At 35.0% G+C, this 12120-nt stretch overlaps 1 protein-coding gene across 3 annotated transcripts in view; it reads left to right on the forward strand.

Moving 5' to 3' along the window:
- LOC108917994 (protein tweety) overlaps positions 1-11504 on the forward strand; it is a 71012-nt gene extending 59508 nt beyond the window's left edge. For all 3 annotated transcript variants that reach the window (XM_023457308.1, XM_023457310.1, XM_023457309.1), the window contains exons 4-7: positions 1501-2236; positions 6974-7177; positions 8434-8622; positions 11352-11504. In XM_023457308.1, the coding sequence (XP_023313076.1) occupies positions 1501-2236; positions 6974-7177; positions 8434-8617 (1124 nt within the window). In that variant the 3' untranslated portion in view covers positions 8618-8622; positions 11352-11504. The remainder of the gene's footprint in view (positions 1-1500; positions 2237-6973; positions 7178-8433; positions 8623-11351) is intronic.
- The last annotated feature ends 616 nt before the right edge of the window (positions 11505-12120 follow it).

Below are 12120 nucleotides of genomic sequence, written 5' to 3' on the forward strand. Positions count from 1 at the left end.
ATTTGGAAATTTCATTAATTCCAATCGACACATTTTTATACCAACCTTTAGAATTTTTCTTCTTCCAAAAGGGATTTGGTGTAAGAAATATTACGGAAGTGCCTCGTTTTTCCATCAACTTTTTAAATAAGCGTACTGGGCAAATATCTCCCTCTAAAATATTAAGCGTAATCCATTTGCTGTCACATAATTTATTATCACCGCCTTGTCCCGTTTTCGAAAATAGAGGATTATTTTCTATTTCAGATACGAAATAAGCGGTTTTGCAGTAAGTTGCTTCTCCTCCCCTCCAAGCTAATTCAAACGCTAAAATGTGATATAATTTCTTTTGTTGTCCTTCCGGTTCATTTTTGTCATATAATCTGGCCATTGCAAATACTTCACATTTATTAAGATCTGATGCACTGGATTTTCTCTTTTCGGGTTGTGCTTGTAGGATTTTATGTTTTAGTATCGGTGGCGTTCGAAATTGTTTTAACTACCGCTTCTTTGTAGTCTTTTCCGTCACATTTTCGCATATTAAATGCCCAATCTTGCAATATTAGTTTCAATTTCTCGATGGAGTTATCTGGCTCAAATTTATATCCTTTCGCATCGCAAAAACTAGAAAATTGTCGCCAAATTGATGATTGAGTCGCAACTGTATTAGCAGGCACGTAGATATTAACAATTTGTCTAATTTCGTTGTTCGTAGACTCACCGCCGTTTAATAATTCAGTAAGTTGTTGACAATAATGTCAAACTATTTATTTCGGCGGCTGACACCGTAATAATTGATTGAAAAATGAGTAAGTGAAAAAAGCACTAGTGCATTTGTCACTGTAAAAGTTGCAGGTAACTTTTGCTGCTGTCAAAGTGACAATTGCACTGTGGCGTATGGAATTTTTTATAAATAAATTAAATCGTCTTTTGTAAATTTGTTGATTTTATGTGATTTTTAATTGTGTTTTAATTATTTCTTATCGTATTCTGTTCACTTATAATTTTTATTTTATAACTTTTATTTATTCAGTGTTTGCAGTATCTCGCTGTAATATTAAACAAAAAATTATATATTTAAGAGGGCTCTATAGCAAATAGGCAACCAGCAATACATTTTTATGGATTTTATTACACAGTTTGTCTAAATATGAATTAATGCACAAATAACAGACTTTCCCCCATTCTAACGCAGATTTTCTATAAAATGGAATTAGTTTGAAACCCAGATTTATTTTCGTTGTAAAGAAATTTGTAATTTGCATCGTAAATTACAAATTTCTTAGCAACAAAAAGTAATATGAGTTTCAAAGTAAGTCCATTGTATAGAAAATCTGCGTTAGAATGGGGGAAAGTCTGTTATTTGTGCATTATATCATACTTAGACAAACTGTGTAATAAAATCTGTAAAAATGTATTGCTGGTTGCCTATTTGCTATAGAGCCCTCTCAACAAAAAAAAATGCGTATAAATAAAATTTACTTTTATATGAATGATGTCCATCGATATATTTCCTCGCAGGCAACAACACCATGGCGGCCAACGCCGCCGCCGACATCCGACAGCCCCTGGTCGGCCTGAACCTCGCCCCCAAGATCATCCTGGGCGAGAAAATAGAGGCGATACGGTGGCCCTGCACCATGGCCATCCTCAGCGTCCTCCTCATCCTCTGCGTGATCCTCCTGGTGGGCATAGCTCGCCACAACCGCTGCGCCCTCATAGCCTTTTCCGTGTGCGGTCTACTGGCGGTGATAGCCTCTTACCTGATGGCTAGCGTCTACCTGGCCTCCAGCGTCGCCCTGGGCGATCTCTGCATGGCCCCGGACAAGTTCATCGAAGACCAGGCCTCCACCGATCTCTCCAAGGAGATATTGAAGTACTACACGAACTGCGAACGAGCCAGGGCCAATCCGTTCACCCAACGACTTAGAGAGGCCAAGACCACCATTGAAAACATGAGGAACAACTTGAACCCGTTGAGCAAGCCGGCACAGTACCTGTTCCCGAAAAAGGGGCTGGACACGAAGTTCAGCTCGCTGAAGAACGATATCAACGCTGCGGACAATTTCATACATTCGTTGACGGCACTCGTGGATTGTAGGTCGTTGCACATGCATTATCTGAGGGGGGCGAGGGCCCTGTGCAACGTGGGATTGTTAGGGCTGACGCTGATGCTGGCGTCGGCCGTTCTAGCTGGACTGTTGCTCACCGCCCTGGTTTGGGTCGACTCGCACACCTGGATCTACATCAGAAAGAAGTAAGTGTGAATTTTGTTGGTTATAATTTATTTTTAACACTTGTTTGAATATACAGGGTGATCAGTCATAATGTCATTAATTTTAAGAGCAGATAGAGAAAAATGAATATAATACGACGGCGGGATTAAAAAAAAATTAAATGCATATTTAAGCTGTAAAAAATTATTTTCAAATCATTATTTAACCCCCTTTTCAGGCTGTTACTGACCGGCTGACGTCAGCCGGCTACGATATGAACAAGGCGCCCTAGATGCAACGTTGCCACATTTACATATTTTCGCTCATATACAGACAATAAATAAACGGTTTGCTCACGTCAGCCAATAATAATTTAAAATGCTATAAATTATTTTTTATTTATGCAANGGCTGTTACTGACCGGCTGACGTCAATCGCTTGTTCAGAATTTGAGCACGGCTACGATATGAACAACGCGCCCTAGATGCTACGTTGCCATATTTATATATTTTCGCACATATAAAGACAAACGCTTTGCTCACGTCAGCCAATAATAATTTAAAATGCTATAAATTATTTTTTATAATTATGCAATCAACACATTAAATTGTTATTGTTGCCCAGCAAGAACCTCGAGGAGGTCTGAGCATGTCTTGCCAAAAATAATTTTTTATTGACATCATAGTGATAATTTTGTAATTTACTGTAAGCCATCTACTAAAAATTGAAAGTAACGCGGCCCATTCAGATGTTCAGGTAGAAAATGTGGCCCAATTAAACGATTGCCATATACTCCTGCCCGTACATTGACACCGAATCTCCTCTGAAAGCTAAACCGACGAGTAGTGTGCAGGTTTTCATCTGACCAAATGTGACTATTATGGCTGCAAAGAAATTAGCTCTGTTTCACTTTAAATAAAATTTAATATTGAAGTTACAAAACNAACTCAAATATAAAATATTCGTGTTTTAACTCGGAATTTCGATTTTGAACACAAAATTTTAAGTTCAAATGCAAAACTTTGAGGTTGGATTGAAAATTTTCAGTCCAAGTTGAAAAATTCATGATAGTGACTAAATTTGAGTTTAAATTCAATAATTCAAATTCAAAACTCGAAAATTTCAATATTTGATAAGGAATTTCAAACTCAAATATAAAATATTCGTGTTTTAACTCGGAATTTCGATTTTGAACACAAAATTTTAAGTTCAAATGCAAAACTTTGAGGTTGGATTGAAAATTTTCAGTCCAAGTTGAAAAATTCATGATAGTGACTAAATTTGAGTTTAAATTCAATAATTCAAATTCAAAACTCGAAAATTTCAATATTCGATAAGGAATTTCAAACTCAAATATAAAATATTCGTGTTTTAACTCGGAATTTCGATTTTGAACACAAAATTTTAAGTTCAAATGCAAAACTTTGAGGTTGGATTGAAAATTTTCAGTCCAAGTTGAAAAATTCATGATAGTGACTAAATTTGAGTTTAAATTCAATAATTCAAATTCAAAACTCGAAAATTTCAATATTCGATAAGGAATTTCAAACTCAAATATAAAATATTCGTGTTTTAACTCGGAATTTCGATTTTGAACACAAAATTTTAAGTTCAAATGCAAAACTTTGAGGTTGGATTGAAAATTTTCAGTCCAAGTTGAAAAATTCATGATAGTGACTAAATTTGAGTTTAAATTCAATAATTCAAATTCAAAACTCGAAAATTTCAATATTCGATAAGGAATTTCAAACTCAAATATAAAATATTCGTGTTTTAACTCGGAATTTCGATTTTGAACACAAAATTTTATGTTCAAATGCAGAACTTTGAAGTTGGACTGAAAAATTCAGGATAGGTGACTAAATTTGAGTTTAAACTCAATAATTCAAACTCAGAACTCAACAATTTCAATATTCGATAAGGAATTTCAAACTCAAATATAAAATATAGGTGTTTTAACTCGAAATTTTGATTTTGAACACAAAATTTTAAGTTCAATGGCAAAATTTTGAGATTGGACTGGAAATTTCCTGTCCGAGTTAAAAAATTCAAGATGGTGACTAAATTTGAGTTTAAACTCAATAATTCAAACTCAAATATAAAATATTTGTGTTTTGACTCGAAATTTCGATTTTGAACACAAAATTTTAAATTCAAATGCAAAACTGTGAGGTTGGACTGAAAATTTTCAGTCCGAGTTGAAAAATTCAAAATAGTGACTAAATTTGAGTTTAAACTCAATAATTCAAACTCAAATATAAAATATTTGTGTTTTGACTCGAAATTTCGATTTTGAACACAAAATTTTAAGTTCAAATGCAAAACTTTAAGGTTGGACTGAAAGTTTCCAGTCCGAGTTGAATCTATAAAAATGTATTGCTGGTTGTCTATTTGCTATAGAGCCCTCTTATATGCAAAATTTTCACTTTTTCACAAATTTTATGCTTATCCTTAAAATTTTGAATTTAATCCGAAAATTTCAATTATTAACTCGAAATTTCAAATACAGTCTCAAAATTTAGCATTTGAGCGTTTTGAGCAAAATTTTGCTTTGAAAACAGAAAATATTCAATGTTTTTTTTTTGGAAAGTTTTTAGAATTTTGAAGATTCTGCCGACCAAAACGTGTTTACTATTTGTACCAAAAAGGGTGCAACACGTTAGCGACTTTCCAAACGAATCCGACTGACGATTGCCATNCTCTGAAAGCTAAACCGACGAGTAGTGTGCAGGTTTTCATCTGACCAAATGTGACTATTATGGCTGCAAAGAAATTAGCTCTGTTTCACTTTAAATAAAATTTTATATTGAAGTTACAAAATTCCAAGAGTTCAAATAATTTAAATTTCATTTCATAACCATTTCGATTTCATTACAGAAATAATGACATAAAAAACCAACACTCGCTAGATAAATTATAAAGAGAGGGTGAAATGTATGTAGCATTTAAATATTGACTGTAAGTAATAGAAGATAAAAATACAATCAGACGGAGACAAATAAACAACTCGGTACGTGTTTCCGACCTTGACTAACCTGTGTCGAGGTCACTAACTTTCTAATTTGCATGTACACTTTAGTGTAGGAGCCAGACAGGGTTCCGTTGCCAATCGGAGTGCCACGGCTGCAAACAACTTATTCCAAAGTAATTTGACCTCCTGAATCCAAAAAACTTGGTCGCAAAGCCTGAAAGTGGTCAGTTTAATTGTTATCAACAAATTAAATGTTTGAATGCCTGTAAAAAGTTTATTTTTATAGCTAGTACACGGAACCTGATCTGGCTGCTAGATTAATACGAACTGTAGTAGGATCGTATTCCATGCAAAGTAGAGCAAAAAGTTGTCAATGAATAGGGATGATTGTTTTCCAATGTACGGTTATTGCAATTTATCATTTTTAATATTATTAACGTTATCACGTTTTATAATTTATTATGTTAAATAATACACAGTTTTAGTATTTCAATTTATTATTCAATATCCAGTTGTGTATAACCAAAGTTCACATAATAAATGTAAACTTTAGTGTAAATCTAAACTTTGGAGTAACCTAGGTAGGTATTTATTGTTTTTGAGAAAGCAATACTTATGTTTTTTGCCTGTTTAAAATGCCAGCACGAGTAAAACAGCATTCATCTGTCCAGAGCACTTTGTTAATAAAGTTCTGCTACACTTCGATTTAGGAACCAATTGCAAAATTCAAGACGATTGGGGAAATTAGTTGCTTCTAAAGCTTGATCTTTTTGAAAATGTGTTATGTTAACTCCTTTGCGGGAAAAATGCGGGAGATATGGAGGGTGGTAGATTTGAATAAACGTTTTAAATTGTTAGGTGATGGTTTTGTAACCGTATGCAGTGTCCTTTGTATATTCGGGTAATTAGTGTGCTGACTTTTTTTATTTGATAAAATACGGTGTGCCTACAAACCTCTGCTTTATTTATTTTCTTTCATCGAAAGTTGACTTCAAGAAGTCAGGTTTGTTAAAACATTTTGCACTAAGTTAATACAATTATTAAAATTAGTTATAATAAAATGCAGCATGATCCTTTATTTACTTGCATTTTATCGGTTTCATACATATGTATCCGTATACTAAAGCGGATTAATTAAATGTGAACCACAGATTATGATGTGAATTTGGCGACGCTGTTCGCTTCAGCTGACGATTTGTTCATGCCATTACGTTACAAAATTTTCAGAGCATCCGAGCATCTGGCAGAGCCGCCCTATTAGCGGGAGTTATGGGTTGATTTCCTTCATTTTTAAAAGTCGAGTAAAAAATTAAGAATTATTAAGCCTTCTGAATACGTGGTTCAAATTAATGACATTATGACTGAATCACCCTGTATAAAATGTGAAAATAACAAGTCTTTCCCACTCGTACGCTTACGAGCACTGACGAGAATTAGCCGGAAACTGAGTGATCTGTCTTTTTGTACAATTTAATTAAAGATAGAAGTAAACGACTGTACAATAAAACGTTGCAAGTGGGTGCGTGTGGGTTGAACATTTTATCTGAACACTATGTGAAATTAACAGCACATTACAATTTCTGCAATGACTCTACTCCTTAGTGTTTTGCCTTTCTAATTTTGTTTTTTCAAACGTCATCAAAAAAACAAATTTTGGGAACTGAACTTGTCACTAGATCGGCAATAAAAGTCCTACTTCCGCTCTCGAGCGGGTTTTCTCGTGTCGGCGGTTCCCAAAAGGGAATTCTCGACACAAAAAATGTCGCTTTTAACTCCGTATAAAATAGTACGTAATTATTTTTTGCAGGAAGGACTACCATCAAGTGAACGAGAACGACCCGTACCTGCCGCCGCCCCAGGCCAGCCAGGCGATCGCCGCCCGGACCCTGCAACGCAGCCAAGGGTTGTCTTATCCTCCCGATACCCCTCCGCCTAGCTACACGTCTGCCTTGATGCATAACCGATCGGCGCATGCCTCGGCTCCCCCCACGCATGAAGCTGACTTATTACTGTATTAGATTTTTTTATTTTTTTTTCTTAGCGTTTAGCTCCTAAGTAATGCTTTCACTTCGGTATATGGCGTAAATGTAATCTGGTCCGCAAGTCTCTTTTAAATTTCTTTTGTTTCGATATAGAGACGGATTTCTTTGGAAAGTTGTATTCGGATAAAAAAATATTTATTGTCGTACGAACTATTTTATGTTTCTTCAAATAATTGATTATTTTCTCTTTTTTTTTAGCTTTTTTATTACTTAATCTCTTTATTTTGGAATGGGGAAATTTTTTTATTTTGTTCCTTTCGTGTACTATAGAAAGGCATGTAATTGGTGACTCGCTTATTTTTATACGTCTTTTTTCACTTTGCTAGAGCTGGTAGTTGTGGAATGAAGTGGGAAAAGAAATCATAGTTGTTTGTCATTCACCTTATTCATAAATTTTGTTTTTTTTACATAATTATTTCACTATTCAAGTCGTTTGGTTTCTAGATAACGAACGGCCGTGTAACATGCCAGATTTGAACCCATCGAACTCTTTTTTCCTAGATATTTCGTTAGAAACAAACACGATTGCAAATTTCATTTGTTAATGTTAATGGTCAGTCAGGAACATGAGAATTTTTACTGTTTTCTTTGTAATGCTTGTAAATTTATAGAGTAACCTCTCGAATTGCCATATTTGAATCTGTTTCTTTTGATTTAAGTAATATTGCTCGGTATTAATTTTAACTTCAGTAGCCGTGTACAAGCCAGATTTGAACCCGTTGAACTATTTTTATTGTTATTTTCTTACATTTGTCAATTTATTTGTACATAGTCAGTAAAGAACTTAAATTTCTACTGTTTTCTTTAAAACACCCGTAAATTTGTAAAGTATCCTCCTAAATTGCCATATCTGAATCCTTTAGGCAATTTCAATTTAAGTAACATCCTTCGGTATGAATTTAAACCTCAGTGGCCGTGTAACACGCCAGATTTGAACTATTTTTATTAAAACGTTTTCCTAGAAACAAATACATTTGCCAAGTTAATTTGTTGATGTTTATAATGTGTCAACCACTTGAATTTTTTACTCTTTTCTTTTAAACATCGTAAATTTATAGAACAGCCTCCTAAATAGCCATATCTGAATCATACAGATATTTTTTATTTAAATATCACTCAGTGTTGATCTAAACCTCGAAATCATTGTGTCTAAAATCATTCTCATCGTATTTAATGTTACCTTCGAATGGTACACTTCCGGTTGGTAATATTTTGACCGTTACAGCGATGGATGTGACATGCGACCGTCCGAACACCATCGGGGTGCCCACATGTCCCACCTGAGGGGCCACACCTTAGGCCGATTGCCATCCCACCACCACGACCAGTCTTTCTCAGGACCCAACAACGGAAAGTACGCCACTCTCAGCAAGCAGTGCAAGACGTTAGAGAGTTCGGATTTCTACTGAGATAGGTAAATAGTCACACGTTGTACTCAAGTGTCAGCCCAAAATCTCCTAAAAATTTTTAAGGTGTTTTTAGGTTAAAAATTACTAGGTTGACTTTTCGATTTGTTTCGATACCTTCCTCGGGGCTAAAAAAGCAATTTCGATTCTTTTGGGTAGTTTCTTTGTTTTATCGGAAATGATAAGACAAATAGTACCTAGAACGTCCTATGCTCAACATTTGAGTAAAATTGAGTGATTGAATTGAACAATAGAACACGAGTAGTTCAGATGTCCCGAGTTTGACTGTTTCGAAAAATTAAATGGCAAAAACCGCATCTCGATTTCTTGATCTATTTAAGAGATAAGGTAAAAGTAGATACTGGATACACCAAATGTAGTTCAAATGTATGGAGCTCTGACAATAAAAAAAAATTGCAAAAATTGTAATTTGGTCCATTAAGAGAGCCGGTAAACGTAGGAAAATATAGACAAAGGTAGTTCAGATATCATGAGCTCGATTTTCAACAAAAATTGAATGGTGATGACTGTTTAGATTCAGTAGAAGTAGGTAGATGACAAAAAGTAGTTCAGATGTCCCGAGCTTGATCTTAAAAAAATTCAATTCCAAAAACCACATCACGATTTCTTGATCTATTTGAGAGATAAGGTAAAAGTAGATAGTAATACATCAAATGTAGTTCAAATGTATGGAGCTCTGACGTTTAAAAAAAAGGAATGGCAAAAACTTAATTTCGATCCATTTAAGAGGGTCAATAAAACTAGGTAAATATAGGCAAAGGTAGTTCAAATGTAATGAGCCTGATTTTCAACAAAAATTGTATAGATTAAGTAAAAGTAGGTAAAAGACAAAAAGTAGTTCGGATCTCCAAACTCGATTGTTGAGAATAATTGAACAATAAAAACTGCATATTGATTCATTTGAGATTCAGTAAAAGTGGGTAATGAAAAAAATAGTTCATTTGTGCCAAGCTTAATTTTTGAGAAAATTAAACTACAATAATTACATAAATTCAGTAAAACTACGTAAGAATAATCAGAACAGTGTTTTCGTGGAAAGGTGAATGACAAAAACTGCATCTTAAATATCTTGATTAACTTCATTCAGAGATTCAGAGAAGTTGGTAATAGTACACAAAAAGTAGGTCAAATGTCCCAAACTCGACTTTTGAGAAAAATTGAACAGCAAAAACTGCATTGATGTATTGATTCATTTAAGAGATTCAGTAAAAGTAGGCAATGATTGACAAAAAATAGTTCAGATGTTCCAAGCTTGATTTTTGAGAAAATTAAACTACGATATTTACGTAAATTCAGTGAAACTATGTAAGAATAGTCAGAACAGTGTTTTCGAGGAAAGTTGAATGACAAAACTGCATCTCAATATCGTGATTCACGTCATTCAGAGATTCAGAAGAGTTGGTAATAATAGACAAAAAGTAGGTCATAGGTCCCACCCAATTTAAAAAAAAATTAACAGTAAAAACTGCATATTGATGTGTTGATTCATTTAAGAGATTCAGTAAAAGTAGGTAATAATAGGCAAAAAATAGTTTACATGTCCCAATCTCGACTTTTGAGGATAACTGAACTACAGAAGTAATATCTCGATGTATTGATTTATTTAAGCGATTCAGTAGAAGCAGATTATGATAGACACAAAGTAGTTTAGATGTCCTCAGTTCGATTTTCAAGAAAAATTGAATTTTGATAAATATTTAGATTCACTGAAAGTAGGTAAGGTTAGACATAAAGTAGCATAGATGTCTCAAGCTCAATTTTCAAGAAATATTGAACAGCAAATCAGCATCTCGATACGTTGATTCATTTAAGAGATTCAGTAAAACTCGGTAATGATAGACAAAAAGTAGGTCAGATGTCCCAAGCTTGATTTTCAGGAAAAATTGAACAGTAAAAACTGAATATTGATATATTAATTTATTTAAGAGATTCAGTAAAAGTAGATAATGATAAACAAAAAATAGTTCAGTTGTACCAATCTCTACTTTTAATTATAATCGAACTGTAAAAAACCAGTATCTCGATGTATTGATTCATTTCAGAGATTCAGTAAAAGCAGAGAACGATAGACATCAAATCAGCATCTCGATACACTGATTCATCTAAGAGATTCGGGAAAGGTTGGTAATGATAGACAAAAAGTAGTTCAGATGTCCTACGCTAGATTTTCGAGAAAATTGAACTACGATAATTGGGTAAATTCAGTAAAAGTAGAGATTCCGAGATTCAGAGAAGTTGGTAACAATAGACAAAAAGTAGGTCAAACGTCTTGATCTTGATTTTTGAGGAAAATTTAATAGCTAAAGTTACATGTTTGCAGTGTTGGATGATTCCATAATATAAATTTTTCATTGTAAAAGCGGGATGACTTTGTTGACACTCCTTGTAAATTAAAAACATGTTCGTTGTTTTTTAACCGTGTGCCATCGTCTAAGAAAAGCCTTAGAACAAAAAACTACAACTCGGGGAAATACTTTTTATGCTCGGATTGACATTCTGCCACATCGACCATGAAGACTAGTCCCATTGTCATGCAAATTTTATAAAATTCTTCAAGGTATCTTCATTGTTTTACAACTTTTAGAAAGGTGTTTTTGGTAAAACGGCTTATTTTTACAAGTTCTACATCCCTTTAAAGAAAAATACCTCAACTCTGAATATTTTTATTTTTATTTGCTGAAAACACACACATTTTTTTATACAAAGCACTCCTTAGGGCTGCCTGCAAGGAATTCCCAAACTTCAAAGGTTTTAAGTTCGATCAGCGCCAGCAACAGGCCGTTCACCAGACGGCGGAGCCCCAAAAGCAGCAACGCACCGCCAACATTCAGAAGTACAGCTCCCTGGGGCGCCGCCCCCTCCCGCAAACGCCCGACGAGAAGGCGCGCAAGCAGCCGCCCATGCCCAAGGTGCCCACCACCATCTCGCAGAACATCGAGACCCCCCTCAACCCGGCCAACTTCCGGTCGTTGCAGAGGGGCGCCTGGCAGGACACCATGAGCACCTTCCAGCCGAACGTGCAGTTCAGGTCGTTGCAGAGGGGCATGTCGTCGCAGCCGTCTCACTCGCAGTTCCGGTCCGCCAAGATCCAGGACCAGGCGCAGAACGAGGCGATGTACGCCAACAGTGAGAGTGAACGCCAGTTGTACGCTGTGACCGAGTTGTAAGGTTTCTTTATTTGTTTTTGGTTTCTTATTGGGAAATGCAGGCAGTGCAGAAATAGGTGGATAATTGTTTTGTTTTTTTTTTTAGAAGATATTTTTATGTTGATTTTTTTTAATGTTCTGGATGCCGGTTGAGAGTATGGTGTGCAGGTAGAAAGACGTGCCATTTCTATGCTAAATTATACGAGTTTTGTATAATACCGTTATGGATCGTGATCTCGGAGGATGCATTACCATTTAGTTAGATAATTTAACGTGAAGCGGGAACGGTTCGAGCACCCTATTTGAAATAGTAACTCGTTTTGATAAATTTTCCGAAAT

The sequence above is a fragment of the Anoplophora glabripennis genome, unplaced genomic scaffold (assembly GCF_000390285.2).
Source record: "Anoplophora glabripennis isolate ALB-LARVAE unplaced genomic scaffold, Agla_2.0 scaffold90, whole genome shotgun sequence".
Taxonomy (NCBI): Eukaryota; Metazoa; Arthropoda; class Insecta; order Coleoptera; family Cerambycidae; genus Anoplophora; species Anoplophora glabripennis.